This window comes from Thamnophis elegans, chromosome 3 (assembly GCF_009769535.1).
Source record: "Thamnophis elegans isolate rThaEle1 chromosome 3, rThaEle1.pri, whole genome shotgun sequence".
Classification (NCBI taxonomy): domain Eukaryota; kingdom Metazoa; phylum Chordata; class Lepidosauria; order Squamata; family Colubridae; genus Thamnophis; species Thamnophis elegans.
Window position 1 is genome coordinate 47,043,935 of NC_045543.1, and position 18,668 is coordinate 47,062,602.

The window sequence follows — 18,668 nt, forward strand, 5'->3', positions numbered from 1 at the left end:
GGCCAGGTGGAGGCAAAGGCGCGCCCGCCCCCGCACGCGCGCATACACAAACACACACACACACAGACACCCCGACCACTTGGAGCCGGCCCGTTCTACCTGCTCTTTTCTGCAGCCGGGCGAGGGAAGCGACCCTCCGCGAGGCGAAGTCGGGGCGCGCAGGCGCGCGCGCGCTGTTGGGCAGCGCGGAACGCCGCACTGGCTGCCTGAGGGGGGGGGGGAGAAAGAGAGAGAGGCAAACTTTAAGCGCGAGCGGAAAGGCGCGTGAGGTAGAAAGCGTGGCGCGCGCCACAAGCAAAACACGCCTCTCTCCCTCCTTCGCGCTCTCTCTCTCGCGCGGCGGGGATGCCGCTGGCACGCTTGTGCTGCTGCTGCCGTCGCCGCCGCCGCCGCTTTCTCCTCGTCTCCTTTGGCTTTTCTCCAAGCGCAACTTCCCGCCAACTTCTTCTGCCACCGGGCTTCTAGCACCTGCCCCTCCAACGAGCAGAGGCGGCGGGGCCAAACGGACTTTGCCTCCCTTTTTTCCTTCTTCTTCTTCTTCTTCCAGACTTGGGACCCCCGCCGGGTTGGGAGGCGGTTATCCACAGCCCGCCTCCACTCCGGGAAAGAAGCTCTGTCTCTTCGACTCTCTTCTGAGGCTCGGGCTCAGCTGATCGCCTCCTCCGGTCAGGACTGCAAGCCGGCAAGGGAAAAGAGAAGGCGAAGGAAGAGAAAGGGGGGAGCCGCACATGCCCGGCAAACCACCGCCGCTTCTCAAACAAAGACTGACCCAGGGCACTTTCCTCGTCCCCTAGCTAGCCTTGCCTTCGCCGAAGACGCCACTCTGGTTATCTTCGAAAGAAAGAAAAAAGAAGGGAAAAGAAAGATGGATGGATAGTTGGATGGGTGAATGCTGAAAAGTGACCCCCCCCTCAAACACTCACTCACACACACACAGACGCACGCACCCGGGATAAAGCTTGGGAATAGTTGCCTGGCAGGTGCTCGGACCCTGTCTCTCTTCTCTTGCTTCGCCGTGGAAGATCTCCTTTGGTTGGGCTCTTCCCGGGGAGGGTCTTCCCTCCGACCACAAGACCGGATTCATGGCCTTCTCCTTCTGGAGGCGGGGGAAATAAAGGCGCCGCTGCTCGTCCCCAAGCAGAGAAACTAACCGGAGACAACCTTTGGCGGTGGGAAACGGTCGAGCTCGGAAGGGGTAAAGGGGGAGGGGGGGACGGCGACGGCGACGAAGATTCAAGCTATCCAGCCTTCCCGGTGACGTCCGGACAACCCGAGTCCCCCCCAAGCCCCTTCCCTATGAAAGGAATAACTTCCCCGAGGATTTTTGTGGCTCTTTGCTCTTGGGCTTGGAGAGGGAGATCTTGCTTCTGAGGTCCCGCCGTGTCTTTCGGGATTTTCTTTCTTTTTTTGTTTCTTAATCTTTTTGTTTTTTAAAGAAACAACATTATTGCAAGCAACACTTGTAAATAAAGCGCCCAATCCCTGGGGCAACACAAAGTGGTCCTAAGGAGTGTAACTTAAGCTGCTCTGAAAGCGAAAACAAAATCCCCCCCCCCCCCCGGCTCAGCTTGCCTCGAGCAGCCTGGATCGCCAGCCCAGATGGAGATACACTGTAAGCACGACCCGTTTGCAGCGATGCATAGTAAGTAGAGGCGGCTGGTTCCGTGTTTTTTGTTTTTTTCCCCTCTGCCTTTCGGCACCAAGCTGGCCGCCGTGCCTTCGCCGCGCTCCCCCAGCAGCCCGGAGTGTTTGTTTGTTTATTGAAATGGGAGGGAGAGAGAGAAAGAGAGAGGGAGGGAGGAAGAGAGGGAGGAGGGAAGACTGCTGGAGCTGAGACACCTTTGGGCATCACTGGAGAGAGACACAGCGGCATCGGATCGGCTTCTCCGAGCCAGCTCAGGAGGCTGGAGCCGGCCGCGCTGGCAGCTCTCAGCCTCTTGCAACTACGGCTTATTATTCCCCTGGCGATTTCGAAGGAGTTTTAAAACCAATCCGAACTACACCAAGCCCAAAACTAAAACGTCCCGTTCACTCCCTTCCCATGTAAACCACGATATACCGGCTGCCCTTTTAAGTTAATGCAGCGTTTATTATTGAGGACACGATCCGGTCGAAGGGAAAAATATTGCGAAGCTCTCAGTTGATTTCCATGGGAGGGTTTAAACTAAACGTGCGCGTTGTAACTCCACCTCCACCCATCTGGGGCTCTTCGACCAGAGTGGATTAACATTGATTTAATTTTTAAAGAACTCATTCGAGGGTTCTAGGACCTGGCGGCCTTAAAAAAAAATCTCCAGCTCAGATTATAATTATTATGAGAGCAAGAAAAAAGATCCGGGGCAAGAGGCAAAAAGGCACCCAGTTATCTTACAGGCGCTCTCGGCTAAAGATATCTGCCGGCAAGTAAGTCGCGCTGATTTCAAACCAACCTACATTTATACAGCTACCTACTTAGTACCGTTTGAACAAATATATAGGAGCCTTTCCTATATCCTGCATTTTCTTTCTCTTCTCATTCAACGTATTTTTATCTCTCTTCCATACGTTTTGATTCTTTGTGTCTACCCGTGGCTGCTCTTGCCTTCTTACAAAGTTCAAATCGCCTAATTAGGATACATATATCCTAATTAAATGCAAATATATATATCCTAATTAGTCCGCCTGTATAGATATAATGGAAAAAAACATTTGAAATTAATTCTAGTAGATAGGATTACCACAGTCCAGCTGAGTTGAACGCCCTTCTAAGAAATCTCTGAAATAGTCCTGAATATATATCTAGGCACTTAAACCAAAAATTGATGTTTCCTGAGCGTGAGATCTAAAGCATTAGGAGATGCTGAAGCTGCTGCTTCTTCTCCTCACGGCAACAACAAATTAGTCGTAGCGGCGTGTTTAAAAATAGCCTTATATGTTTGGGCTCGGCTGTTTTAAGCTAGCAGCCATGGATAATATATTTGCTTGGGATTTGCTGTGCCTGAGAGGTTTGAGGAGATTTTTCATTAACACAGGGTTATGAGAAATGACATCGTCTCTCACGGTGAGTTAAATGCTGGATTAGATCCAGAGATTTCAAAGAAACCTAGGAGAGAACCAAACACATTCCTCTTAGGTAAAGCAGGCTTTTAAGGAAGGTAAATGTTCTTTTGTGTTATCTATTTAGCTACCTAATCGTTTGCTCCACGAAACCATTTCATGCTTCCCCATTGGATACACAGAGTAAGCACAAGATAGAGAACTCGGATGTGAAACTCTTGGAGAGTACATACCATAAGTCACCTTCAGAGGAAAGGTACTACTTGAGCGGCAGTATCTGAATTTGAAATTTGTAGGAAATGCTTAAACCAAACAGAACCAAAAGGGATTTGGGGATTTTAGGAAAGGCATCTTACTGTAGGGAAAAGAACACTTTTATATTTAAAATACGGGGGAGCAGAAATGTTCCCACTGCCTGTCGTTCCCTCCCCATTGGAAATTCCTTTGTGTTAATTTGAAGAGAGACTGAGTGCGGAAGCTGCGGGGAAAGGATCCTCCATTAACCTAAACAATGATAAATCGATGTCTTCTGCAGGAATGTAAGGACAACAAAAAGAAACCGGAAAAAGTGTGCGTTTCAACTGGGGGTGGGTGGGTGGTGGATGGGGAAAGAGCATCCAATCCAAACTGACTTTTATACTTCTCTCTCCCTCCCCGACCTCAATGCATTGGTGGTAGCTATTTAAATATCTCCTTCCTCTCTCTTCCTCCCTCTCTCTTCCTCTCTCCCCCACCCTCCCTCTCTCTCCCTCTCTCTCTCTAAGTGTAGGGGAGAAATAGCAAGTTGTTTTTCCAAAAGTGGCAGGTAGAGGATGAAAACGTGGCATGTAGCCACTTACTATACAGCATTGCCACGTTGCATTCCTTGTCAGAAAACACCTAAAAATAACAGGCGCTGAAACTTCTCCGTAATGCCCTACACAAACTAACCCTTTCTCTAAAGAAAATAATTTACTGTCAGAAAAGGCTGACTTTAAAACCCAGCGTCGTCGTCTTCTTGATAAAGGTTTGCCCTTCCTTTCGCCTGTCTCCTAAACAACTCCCTCGAAGCGAAGAGAGCTTTTGACCAGAGCCCTTTAAACAGGTCAAACCCTAATTTAAATTAAACCCCAATTTCCTCTCTAAAATGGACTAGACAGGCAGAAGAGTATTAAGAGTTAAGGTATGGAAGTGTGTCAGAACAATACATATGCTCATTTTTCACTCATTCACAAACATGCATTCTAGTTTTTATTCACACTTCAAGAGGGCATCAGCATTTATATATGTATATTCAAACAATTTAAGGCTCAATGATTAACTGGCCTCTTTAATGCCTCTTTTCTTGGGGTCTTAGAGATTATATATCTAACAAGCTAATGATCCAAAGATGCACAAGTTAGAAAGATTCATTTTAGAGATGACTGTCTATATTCATATCAATACCTTTAGCTATATATACACTGATTGAGCATATATAGTGTGAGTATTAGGCAATTTTACAAACTTTTAAGCACTTTTAAAAACAACACAAAAATTCTGTCCACCACCAGCATGTTACATGATGTCTAACACCCTGGGGGAAAAAATTACGTGCGCACACACATGGTACACTGCAGCTCTTGTGCAATGCACATGCCCCATAGATTCTTCTGTGGAAGTATTTGGAGCAGCTAATTCTTTTCTGAAAATTTGCAAGCAGTTCAAGCTGATTTTCTCTCTGGGACAAATCAATTGTTCAATAGAAGTGAAACTATTTTCATTGTATGCAGCTAAAATGGATTGGATTATCTTGCATGTTGAAATATAAACTATATTCCCCCCACCTCATGTGCTTCTAGCTTTCTTTCTCATGTGCTAGGCTATTTCCTTAAAATCAAGGAAGGTTTGGCCTATTGAATCTTTCTCCCCACTCTTTCTACTCCCTGTGTTACTTTTGAATACAGAAGATATCTCTCTCTGATAAGAGAGAATTTTTGTGTGATAATAGAGAAGGATTACAGGGAAAACTCCCACTGATGATAGGAGTTTCTTCTTATTGGAACTAGTAATTCCCTTGCCATTCCAAATATTCTCCCACAAAGAGATGAGCATTGTAAATCTGGAGCTCACAGTCACACAAATTCTGGAAGGGCATATCTATCTGTGCTTGTTTGCAAATATTTTTACTTGCATTTTTATCATTTAATGTCAGAGATAAATGGCAGATTCAGCCCATGAGAAAAAATAGAGGAAGCTCTAACCATAGTATTTTTGTATTGTTGTATTTCCTTGGCATTCTTTTCTGTTTTTTTGTTTTACAGTGACTTCCTTCCTTCCTTCCTTCCTTCCTTCCTTCCTTCCTACCTTCCTTCCCTCCCTCCATCCCTCCCCTCCCTCCCTTGATTATTGGAACTAGACTGAGTTTGGGAAGGTAGAGTAACAATCCTTCTGACATACACACACCACACACATCAAGTATGTATGAACGTCAGCTTTTTTTAGACTTGGTCATTGATTTGACTATCACTTGTGCTCTTTAGTTTATTTTCTTATTTTTCCATAAAGGTAAAGTTAATATATGTAATTCTGGAAATGCAATTTTTACACTTGCTTCTGTAAATCTGCAACATAGATAGAGTCTTGCAGATTTATTCAGTTAGGCTACAGTTCTGTACAATATATTAAACTGCTTATACCCCACAAATACTGGCTGAGTTTTCAGCAGTTCAGCAGCTGTTTGCTGTCTTTTATTAACAGATCTGACTAAATTTTGTAGAGGAACTGCAATTATTGTAGAATTAAAGCATTCCCTGGTCTTAATGGAAGACCTACTACCTCAAGATATAATGGATTTTCTCTCTGTTTTTCTGCTTCTCTCTTTCTGTCCCCCTCCTTCTGCTTCCTATTCTGTTTACCCTTACATTTAAATATATTTTTGATACATTGCAGCAATATTACAATATATTACTGGCTGCAAGTCTGTTAGCTTTGGAAAGCTATAGTGTTTACTATCTTGCCTTCTTTAACTAGTCCAAGAGACTCAGTTTCACTAACTCTAGGTTGATTTCCTTGATAGTGAACTGTTTCACTGAAGAAACTAGAACTTATGCACACTTCCAGATCCGAGTAATATACAGTGCATATTAACTGATAAATTAGATTTCTTTCCAAATTACTGGAGTTCTAATTAAGTTTGTAAATCTATAAAGGTTATATTTATAGATTGCATTTTTTATGAGCTGAAATTTGCTATCCCTTTGCAAAGACATTGTAATTTTGAGAGATTTTTAAAACTGTGCAGTTAAGACACTGAACAATAATTCTCTTAATATCAGAGTTATAGTTAATGACAGTAAAAACAGTACCTGAATATTCTATTCTTTTAACAATCTGCTAAACTTTAAATTTTGGTTTATTCTTTCTTTCCTTCTTTCCTTAGACAATGTTCAAAAGGTCAAATAAAATATTAGTAATTCAAACAAAACAATAAACATAAAACTAGCTAAACTTCAGTTCCGGGTAAAACATCATTTTTCAGTTAATCCTGCTTATTCAAATTAATCTTTAACGCATAATAATGGACCTTCACTATATTTCAGTTTTGGAAGACGCAGACCCTGTCAAGTTTATCAATAGTAACATTGTTGAGCTTAATAAACATGGATGATATAGTTAACTAGATTTTTATTTAATGCAGAGTTAGTAGATTGTGTCTCGTTCAAGCCTTCTGTAAATAGAGAAATTACTTTATTCAGTATTGCCAATAATGCTGGCTCTTGCAATTATTTGTGTTCAACATAGCTACTTCTTTATTATAGTTTGTCTGATGAACAATTTCAGAGTTAATTATATTTTCTCACTATTCCATGGCACTGTATTTCATGCTTATTGGTTTTATCCGGTTAGCTACTATTTATCTAGTTGGAAACCATTTTACACCAGATGTTTCAACTTATTAAAAAAAATAGTGAAAAATGTACATATAGGGAAAAAATAACCCTGTCTCGCTGAGCCACGCAATATAGTGCCTTAATATTTTCATAGGCATTGTAAAATATGTAAATCTGAAGTTATTACACACACAGACATTTATATAAGGCATTAATAACTGAGCTATGATATTGAAAGAAAAACGGAATACTTTTGGAAGTCCCATCAATGGAGCCACGTTTTTAAATTTGGCCCTATTTCCTCCAGAGATGAGCATGGCTTGGCTTTATTTACCATCAAAGTTAGACTGGCACACTTACTGTAAACATATTTACATGCAAGTAAATCTGATTCAATTTAATGGTATTAAAACAAGCATGCTAAGAATTTTAGCTTCATATTTAAACCTTAAATTTGATAGCTATCATTCATATTTTTTTGGTGCCAGATGAGTTGCGGGCTGGCCTAAAAATAACTTTTGAGATCCCCCCCCCAAATTGGAGGTCTGAATCTCATGCCACATAATCTTGGGTAATTATTGAAGTAATTAGAGTTACACAAGTGTAAAATTGCTATCAGTGTCAAATTAGGTTTTAGTAAATAACATTGTTCGTCCTCCTCTGAGCAAATAAACCATAACTAGCATTTCAGAAATGTCCAAACTCTTCAGAAGTTATTCAGTGCTTAATGGTAGAGGTGAAGCCATAGCTGTAGGAAGTCTTTTAAAGCATTTTCTAAACAGTCACAAAGATGTATTTTTTTCTCTGCTTGTTTTTTGTTTATTTCCCCCCCATATTTTTCAGGACATGGAGGAGTGAATCAATTAGGGGGCGTTTTTGTGAATGGTCGGCCGCTGCCTGATGTTGTTCGCCAAAGGATTGTGGAACTTGCCCATCAAGGTGTCCGACCTTGTGACATCTCCAGGCAATTGCGAGTCAGCCATGGCTGCGTCAGCAAAATTCTCGGCAGGTAAAAGCAGATCAAAGTGAATCAGACCATTCTGAAAAAAGAAAAATAATGCATGGTGTTTATATGTTGGAGTTTTTCTAAGAAACAGTTCAGCTAGCAGAAAGGTAACTATAAGAATAGTTGACAATTGTGGCTGGAAAATGATTTATTTATATTCTTGAATTTGTGATTTCAGTAACATGTATCATAAGCTTCCTACTGAACCTCTGAAACTCATCTGAAAAATTGCCGGAAGTTACTGCTAGGTGAAAGGAAAACTTGTTTTCTTTCTGCAAACCAATCTGTGCTAATTTAGCACGCTAATATAGCACTAATTCTACTGGCCTCATGAACTTCTGGCTTTAATATTTAAATGTACATTTTATTGAGGTTTCGGACTGCAGTCTAAATCATTTTCTTGGTTATAAGGCTTACTGAACAAAACAATTTCTAATTTTGAGAAATCAAGCCCTGGTTTTGCTATTAAATGGATGGTTTTAGAATACCTTTTTGTATGTGTGTGTGTGTGTGTGTGTGTGTGTGTGTATATATATATATATATATATATATATATATATATATATATATATGTATGTATGTATGTATGTATACATATATGAATTTTATTTTGGAATTAAATTGGAAATAAGGACAGTTGCATATACAAATTGCACATACAAATAATGTAATAGTATTAATGATACTTCAGTTTTGTTGTTCTGATCTAAGCAATGCAGCAACAGTAACATTTATTTTAAAAAACAAAGAGAACATTTTCCAATAATATAAATGTAGATTGAGAAATGGTATGTCTGAGACAGCATTGTGATTTTGAACATCAATATAATGCTTCAATGAGTTTTTTCTTGATTTAATAAGATTGGACATACACATTAAATGTGTATAAGGGAAAAATAAATTAGAAGTAATTAGCTAATTGTTCTCCCCAAAGGTAGTTTATAGATGTACCACATTGATTTCCATTACATTAGCGATATTTTTGCTTAAATAAAAACCTTTCATTCTAAAATTTGTCAGTGTTTTAGGTGTTATGGATATATTGTCTTCCCTCACCTGAATAGATAGGTTTTTACATTTGCAAAAGTTAGAAAAAGTCAATATTTGGTCATCTATGTAACAATCTTGCATGACAAAAATGAACATAATAGATTTGATTAAATTTTACTACCTATGTACAAGACAAAACTGTTGTTTTTATGTACTTTTCCTACATGACATTTTAAAAATCATTTCTATTACTTCTTCTTTACTAGCTAGCCATAGCATACAGGTGTGAAAGTCTGGATCTAATACTGTAAACCAAAAGTACAATTTCTAATGAACTAGATTAGAACTTTTATTTTAAATACTTTGCTAAATTATAATCCATTAAAAACTTATTCTTTAATCTAACTATGTAAATTTATTAATTATGAAGGCAAAGCTTTACCCTAGATATTAAAACGTGATATTTAACACATTAAATATAGCTATGAATCTGATTTATCTCTACTTTGTGTTGGCTGTCGGTCAATAGAAGACATATAGATGTCATATATAGAACAAATATTTTAAAAATGGATCTTTTATCTTCACAATTATTTGATATAAGTATAAATCAGAGAATGAAACATGGTTGTAGGTTTATATATGGGGAAATATGACTTCATGTGTGTCTACGTGTTTGTATTCTAATATTGAATTCTAAAAGATAATTTATTTTGGAAATATTCTGCTGATTTTAGCAGGACTGCTTTTCAATAAATAGCCTTAAGACTGAAGTGTTAAAAGTTGTAATACAATGTATATTTCTTAAAAGAGGCAAGCTGATAAATGCAAGGGAAAATAAAAGTCAGCAATAATATACAATTACACATTTTCATATATTTTACTTTTTATATTAGACCAGCACATTAATATTTCTGGAATGTTGTCCTATTTCTTAAAGGCAGACGTTTTAGGCTATCCTGCTTTATTTTTCCTTCTTCAATTCTTTCGGAAGACTAGATAATCATTTTTATTAGTATCAATGACTGAAACAAATAAACAGGTCAGAAAGAACACGTAATAGTTTTAGTGTTTCAGAATAGATTTTGTCTTTGGAGGTATTTGCATTATTATAGAATTAAGAATCAAGTTCTGGAGCTTTGTCACTTAAGTTGTCAACAATAAATTGAAATTTCATAGCTCATTATTTTCATAAGTAATAATTACAGTTCATAAAATGTCAGTGTAATTGGAGAACACTCTTTCCTTCTCTATGTGTGCATGTAAAAAAATAAGAGAAGCTAGACATATTCCATCTTGGGAATCAGTATTTCTTAATTTACAACTTTATGTTTAATCATGGGGCAAAAGAAATAGTTGGAAATACAAAATGTATAACAATAATTTTATAGGAGTTATGAATCTACAGCCAATAGTGCTTGAGAATATCATTACTAGAGGTATGTGTCAATGGACAGCATGATGAATTCCAGATGTAACCACAATCTGAATGTGAGCCAGTTTTGTGACTTTTTTGGTCAAGCCAGGATTGGAAAGCTATAGCTTTCTTCAACTGTATATTAATTTGTAAAATATTTCAATTTGCATTGTTGTGTTTGGTCATGACACAAAGTAAATATTAGTCATTACTTGCTCCAAGGCAAAACTGGGTTGATAACATTAGGATAAAAAAAATCAAATCCCAATGATCAGATCTTATTTATTTAACTTTTTTTTTAAAAAAAAATGCAAGGTATTTTACTGACTGATCTCAAATCAGGTCCAAACTATCTTCTTTTCAGTAGTGTAACAGTGTGGTTAATACCATAGGGCCATTGCCTGCCATTGAGCTAATTAAAACAGCCAATTTAAGGGCCAATGGTCAAGTATCACAAAGAGGGTCAATTGTTATTAATCTGCTATTATTGTATTTTTACTGATGGTGTTGGGGAGAGATGTTTTTGGATTTTCTGCCTCATGCTGACAGTGCAATTTGACTGATTTTGGGTATGACATACCTTGGTTTCCTGAGTGGGTGATGCTATTTGCTGTATCCCCAGCTAACAAAATGTCAGACCAGTTAAGACACATTACATCTCTGGTTTAACTTGCTATTGCCACACTTTCTTTTGGCAAGCCATTTTTTCTCACTTTTAGCACCCTAAGAGTGGGAATATAATATAATAATTCTGAGGTGCCTAAAAAGCTAATGTCTAATCATTCTAAAATGGTACCCAGATCTTAAATATTTGTGTCAACTGCTTCCTGAATTTTCATAGTGCTAAATATGACCAAAACTGAGATGCAATAATAAGATATTAATCAGCAAAACCTAAGGCAGGAAATTAAGCATTTTATATGTTAAAAGTTCCATTTCATAAATCTGGAGTGACATGAAAAATCTCTGCATTAAATCTGATTGATTTCTATTGTGTTTGAAGAGAATACATTGATTTAAAATGAACTTTTTAAAGTTTAACTAAATTAGTCAGATAATGTGATCAAAGCAGGAAAATTATTCTCCGAAGGCACCTAAATGTTGTTAATTCTTGTTCAAGGGCTGTGTTGAGTCTCTTGGCAATTGAGTGGCCCTAAAATTGATTAATTGAATTAATAAATGAATAATTGTTAGGTATAAACACATGGTTACTTATTCTATGATAATTATTGCATATATAAGATAGTCACAATTAAATTTGGACCAGAGGCCTTATTTTATTTTATTTATTATTCTATTTCTATACCATTCTTCCTGCCAGAGGATCTCAGTGCAATTCAGAACTATATCATGCAAACAGCTTTAAGTAAATCCATCATAACAGAACCCACAATACTGGCTTATTTATTAGATTTCGAAATAATTTAATTTTGGCAATTTACAGAAATAAAAGTATACAATAATAATAATAATAATAATAATAATAATAATGATAAAAGCTAAAATAATAAAAGCATAAAAAGGGTTATAATTAATTTAAATTAAAAGTTTTTGAGTTGCATTAAACATTTTAATGTAGCAATTTTAATTAATTATTTAAAAGCTCTTTGGAAGCGAGCCATTTGCACCAATTTTTAGAAGGCTGACAAAAGGTTGGCAAGTCAAACTTTCTATTTTACAAAACAGAAGCCTGTAATTAGGAAGTGTTTCTTCTAACAATAAATACATTAAATAAAGTTCATTAAGAAAAAACAAAGTAGTAGTTAGCCCAGAAGACTGGCTTTCAGTAAGTTGTTATCCAGGAATGCCAGGTGAAAAAGAGTCACTAGGTTCATCCTCTCAAAGAAGACAGAACAAGGATCATCTGATAAGTCTTTGGGAGAAAATGCCATAATTGGGGCTCTGCCACTCAGAATGCAAAGGTTTAGACATATTTTCACCAATAAACAGCTTGTGCAAACTGGAACTGAACAGGTCATTTCTTTAAAAAGTTAACAGGCATATTGTATGGGAACCTTTTTCTTAGGATTCTGCATAAACCTTACATTTTTTTGGATAATTGTTCCCAAAAAGATGAACTCCAGATATGATAGATTTCAATTCTACAATTCCCAGTGCAGAGGCCAAACTGAATGGGGGATTAAATGCAACATATTTGGAGGGGACCACTCAGAAAAGCCTGTAGTCGAATTTCACTTCAGGATATCCTGCTTTTTTGATTAACAATTTATTAGGCCACAAATAGAGATTACAAAAAAAAAAAAAAAAAAAAAAGAAAGAAAAGGGGGGGGGGGAGAGATTTATCTCTAACAATAAATGTGGAAATTCCCTAACAAAGTGTTATTGGAAGTTCAGTCACTATTGTATGTAGGTAATCTTCGATTTATAATAGTTCATTTAATGACTGTTCAAATTTACAATGGCACGTAAAAAAGAGATTTATGACCCTTGCAGGATCCCATGGTCACTAAGTTGCTTCCTTTTTTTAAATGATGCTAATTTAACACTTTATGTCTATGTCATGTCTTTGACAATTTTCTATAAATACGGCAATGTCAAAATACTGGTTTGATTTAATTTCGTTACAGATTAATGATAAAGATTTTGAAATAATTTTAAATTCAAACATGACCTTTTAACTCATTTTTTGTTGGCAAAATTCCTATTGAAAATGCGAGAACCTAATTTGTGCCATTCTTAAATTCTTATCATTTATTGGAGGTGGAAGGAGAGCTTATAATTAAAGTGCTTTCTAAACCTACGTTTTTCTTTTCTGCATTTCACCCTAGGTATTACGAGACTGGAAGCATTAAGCCTGGAGTTATTGGAGGTTCAAAGCCAAAGGTTGCCACACCCAAAGTAGTAGAAAAAATTGCAGAATATAAACGCCAAAACCCCACCATGTTTGCTTGGGAGATCAGGGACAGACTTTTAGCAGAAAGAGTGTGTGATAATGACACAGTGCCCAGCGTTAGTTCAATTAACAGGTAAGATTCTTTTAGACTGCACAGAAGAGATGCAGTGTTTGTTATTATCTGAAAATGACACAGGTTTATTTTGGCTATTTGCATGACTGTTTTTTCCCCTAGATGCAAAATCCATATGTTTAGTTTTAGTTTTCATCTAAGGTTGCTTCACTGAGCCAAATAGAAACAATCTCTAATATGAAATGGTAGCAGTGGTAGAAATAATACACACTTATACACACACACACACACACACACACACACACACACACACGATTAATAAAAGTTTTTTTTACAACATTTGTCCTAGATTCCAGATTTGCTTTTGTGTGTGTGTTTGTGTTTGTCCCTATAGACTGACACGTTGACATTTGAATCCTCAGGAGAAGATGACAGTATTAATTTGTCATATAATGAAATTACTCCAAACTTAGTACAATTAAGAGCAACAAATAAACTAGGGGAAAGATCACATACTCTAGATTTTCCTGCATCTTTATTACCACTGTATTGAAAGGAAATCAATAATTTATGTGACGATTCAAACAAAGGTGGAGAATCTAGGCTGGAACTGGTAAGTTCAATTTCTTTACTGCTGTACTGAATCTGTGAAGTTTAGCATATGATGAGAACATGACAGAATGTATCAGATTTTAGGTTAATTTTAGTAAATAGTTTGCGATTCTAATATAAAACATGGTATAAAAATAAAACTGTGTATTATGGAGGTTTGGTGATTTGAGTTTCTCTGATGCCAAAAACAGTTAGGCTTACAAATATGTATACTTCTTACTTTTTCAAGGAGAGTTGGTCATTAATTTAATTATTTAATTATTAAACAAATTTATATAGCCACTCAACTCACACGTAAGTTTCTCCATGTGGCTTACAACATTTAAAATACCTATCCTATCATCCTAGTGCCTACAATAGGACTTCATCACATCTCAGATACATGTTCCATAAGAGTTGAAATATCATTTGAATGTAATCCATTATCTATTTTTTTCCTGTTAGGAAAAAAATTCACATTTTGATCAAAAGTAGATCATTGCAAATTTGTTATCTGATGTGTTTGTTATAGTATTAAGAAAAGTATTCTATATTAAAATATACAGCACAACTCAAGTTTGAATTTCCATTCTGATAGGAATTCAAGCTGGTTTTGCTAGATTTTCTTTTAATTTAATAGTACATCTCAAGTTTCCTGAGATACTGTAGGTAGTTCTGAGTTGTTATAGAGTAAGTCAAACTCATTTATGTATTTATTTATATGTATTCGTTCAATTTATATGGTTACCCATCTCAAAGAAGTGACTCCTCATGGCTAACAATATTTAAGGAAAAGGCAAAACAAAAGCAGAAACTGCTAAATAAACAGACAATTGGCAGCTGAGATTTTTTTCTTAAAAAAATATCAATACAGATATAATACAAACACTTCAAGAAATCTAATTTATAGATTCCAAATCTAAGCCCAGGAACTCAGAGCCTTGCAAAAGGCAAACATATAATAAATATAATAGAATAGAAATTTGTATCTTTATCCTGGTCACTTTTATTATGACCAGAAATAAAATCTTAATATGCATCAAAAGAAGCATATTTTAAATATGCCCATCATGCAGACTTTTTAGGCATGCTATTTGGTGTTTGCTGCTACAGGGAATACATTTGATTTAAAATTAAAAAAATTGTTTGATAAATCAAAGACATACATGATGTACTGTATAAGTGTTATGTTTTTATATATAAAGACAACAGTAACATTAAAGGACTTTGTCATGATTTAGCTTTGATTCAAGAAAAGTGTCTTGGAATGTTCTAGAAATGAAGATATCGTAGTTGTTTGCAACTATTTAAAACAGCTACAGAGGCCAGCTACCTGGTCCTAGGAAAAGTTATAGCTGCTTGAATTGTACACAAGTGTGTTCAAAGCCCCTTTCCAGATTTTTCTGAATCATTGCATAGCCCTAATAATTTCTATTAATCTCAACTTCATATGTTCAATATAACTAATAATAAAAAAGCTTTACATATTATATTTCTATTTAAGGATGCAAACATTTTTGGAATGCCACAAAACATTTAGCATTTTAATAGTAAAATATTTACAATCATCAGAAACTAGAAAAAATGTTTAGTGTACAAAAATGAAGAATGTCAGTTTTTCAATGGATTGTCAAATTGTATTTGAATAACTAAGTATTTTGCAGTTGAATTACATAGCTTCATGCATATTTATAACATGAAGAACATTGGCTTAAATTTGGATTAAAATTAAGAAGACTATCTTCAACTTAATATATTTCATTAATTTTAATGGAAAATATGTGCTACCAGCTTTTTTGTGAGGGGAATTATTATTTGAAGTGCTATTAAAACATTAAAGTTGATTTCTTTTCTAAATGTGAAGAAGTGAAGTGAAAGCACAATAATTAATCACAGCGGCTAAAACAGAAATTCTAGTTATCTGCATTTTTGATGAATTTTGAATCAGTTACTAGATTTACTTTCTTTTCTGCTACAAATATTACAGGATTGTGGACCAAAGTGATAGTTCTGCAGTGACCAGCTACATAACTCTATAACATTCTTGCTATCTTACTTACATATAATTATTTAAGAAATTTTATATCACCTAATCAAATAACATAAGATATATTTGGGTAAGACTGAAAAGTAAATTAATAGCTTGACCTACAATCTAATTAAAAATGTTCATTAGCTAAAGCTAGCTTAGTCATATTAATACCAATGTGTTGTAATTGGAAGAAGTTCAAGTACACTTGGCCTTTGATTAAGTTACCTCAGCTTTTGTTATCTTAAAATAACGTTCGTGTCTTACACTCACTATAAATCAAGGAACTAGTTCTGTGTTCAGCAATATTCATGCCACTTTTATGCAGCTTGGACTAGAATGCAGTATATAACTACAGATTAATTTTTTTGCTGAGTTCAATGATGATAATTTTAAAGAAATCATATATGCTTTTCACTCTGTTACCTGGCCTTTATGGAAGCCGTTAACCAAAAACATTTTAAGCAACAAATACATTCTCTTGTATATAAAGATCTCATGCTGATGTAATATTTATCATAATTTTAATTTACACCAGGTGCTTTAAGTAATTGATTTTCATATTCTTCTCCTTCACTACTCCTTTTTCCTTTTATAGAATAAATCTATGTTGTCCCCAGGAATTGAGTTCAATTTGAAGATGTATTTATTTTGGAATTAGAGAAATCCTTGCTCCAAATATTTTGTAATCTAAAACTTGGTAATGTGCAGAAAAAAAGTGATAGGCATTGAATGAGGAGTATAAAATAACAAGACAATGAAGAGAAGATAAATATTTATTCTTTTTATTGTTTTATTACACATTGTTTTATTACAGGTCGATGCATACAAATTGATGGTTATGGTTGCTGTGTAATCCAGGCAAATTATAGAACTTGATCTAGTTAGCTTGCGCAATGGACTTTGTTCCAGACATATTATCTGGATTGACATTTTATTTTGGTTTGTCATACAGTCAGTCAGATGTTCAGACTGGTTTTTGGCATTTTTGTCCACCTATTGAGTTTGTTCCAAGGACTTGGGATAGGCAAATGTGAATATTTAATGGTGTTAAAGCTGTTCGGAGTAAAGCTGCCTTTTACAATTGACTGGTGGTGATTTTGTCAATGCCGACAGTGTTCAAGTGTGGCCATAGCCTATTTAGAGTTCTACCCAAGACCCCTATTATTATTAGTACTACTTCTGCTTTCTTTTGCCGCAGTTGTTCTATTTTTATTTGCAGGACTTGTATCTTGTTATCTTCTCCGATTCCTTCTTTTCTATTCTGCTCTTCTCCAGATACTGCCACATCCACTATCCAGACTTTTTTCCTTATTTTTTTTCCTTATTTTTTTTCCTTATTTTTTTTCCTTATTTTTTTCCTTATTTTTTTTTCCTTATTTTTTTCCCTTATTATTTTTCTTTTTTATTATTTACTAAATTTAAATTCCATCTCACCTAGAGGCAATTTGAGAAGTGACTTTAGGCAGCTTACAATCAATTAAAAACAATAAGATAAAATATTTAAAACAATAAATATTAACACTAACGTTGAGTTAAAATTAATAAAGATAGGAGGAAAGGGAGCAAGAATGACATAGGGGAAGGCATACCTTTATCCTAGTCCATTAACCACCTCCAGAATGACACAACCCCATTGGCGCCCCAGACCAGTTTGTAGATCCAGGTCTTTGATTCCTTTTGGAAGACCAAAAGCTGTGCATCTTACCTCGGGGACATGATGTTCCAGAGGGCGGGATCCACAGCAGAAAAACTCTTCCTGCCCACAAAAATTCCTTGACTCATGGAATCTGCAGATGGCCTTTCTGAGGGCACCTCAGATAACCTGAATCCATGCCATGAAAGTCTTTAAAGTAAGAACCAAAACCTTGAATTGGACTGGGAAGCAAACTGGCAACCAGTGTAACATTACCTGAAGGACCCAAGAACTGTCTCTGTGGCTTCATTCTGTACTAGCTGTAGCTTCCAAATACTCTTCAAGAGTAGCCTTTGTAGAGTGCATTGCAATAGTCCAAGTATGAGATGATCAGGATTTGAGTGATTAGGCACAGGAAATATTGATTCAGGAAAGAAGCAATTGGTACACCAGATGAGGAACTGGCACAAAGGCTCTCCTGGCAATGACTGCATCCTGCTCTTTGAGCAGGAGCCCCAAGTAGAGATTGAATACCAGGTCTATGTGGGACAGTGCAATCTCATCCAGAACTAAGTACAAGGAACAATGGCATCACATGCATGTTTGCAAATTATAAATACTGTAAAAACTGTGTACAGTTGGATTATATATCTTTAATTATATCAGAGTCTGGGAACCAGGTACATGAGAAGTACTGCTGATGAAATGGAAGTAATGTGCCAGTGCCTGGAGGCTGTCAGGGTCTGGATGGGAGCGAACAAGCTTGCACTCAATCCAGACAAGACCGAGTGGCTATTGATGCTGCCTCCCAAAGATAGTCCAGACATTCCACCTCTTAACCTGGAGGGTGAAATTATACACCCCTCAGAGAGGGCCCGCAATTTGGGTGTCCTCCTGGATCCGCAGCTGACTTTAGAACACCATCTGTCAGCTGTGACCAGGAGAGCTTTTGCCCAGGTTCGCCTGGTGCACCAGTTGCGGCTCTATCTGGACCGGGAGGCACTTCGAATGGTCGTTCATGCCCTTGTCGCTTCAAGACTGGATTACTGTAACGCGCTCTACATGGGGCTGCCCCTGAAGAGTGTTCGAAGACTACAGTTGGTCCAGAATGCAGCCGCGTGAGCGATATTGGGTGTACCTAGATACACCCATGTTACACCCATCCTCCGCGAGCTGCACTGTCTC

The 18,668-nt window shown here is 36.7% G+C and overlaps 1 protein-coding gene across 2 annotated transcripts in view; it reads left to right on the plus strand.

Moving 5' to 3' along the window:
• Positions 1-1,599: 1,599 nt before the first annotated feature.
• Positions 1,600-18,668, plus strand: part of PAX5 (paired box 5) — a 244,207-nt gene continuing 227,138 nt past the window's right edge. The window contains exons 1-4 of one of the 2 annotated variants that reach the window (XM_032213884.1): positions 1,600-1,642; positions 6,511-6,516; positions 7,731-7,896; positions 13,090-13,287. In XM_032213884.1, the coding sequence (XP_032069775.1) occupies positions 1,600-1,642; positions 6,511-6,516; positions 7,731-7,896; positions 13,090-13,287 (413 nt within the window). The remainder of the gene's footprint in view (positions 1,643-6,510; positions 6,517-7,730; positions 7,897-13,089; positions 13,288-18,668) is intronic. The other variant, XM_032213882.1, reaches the window with a different exon arrangement.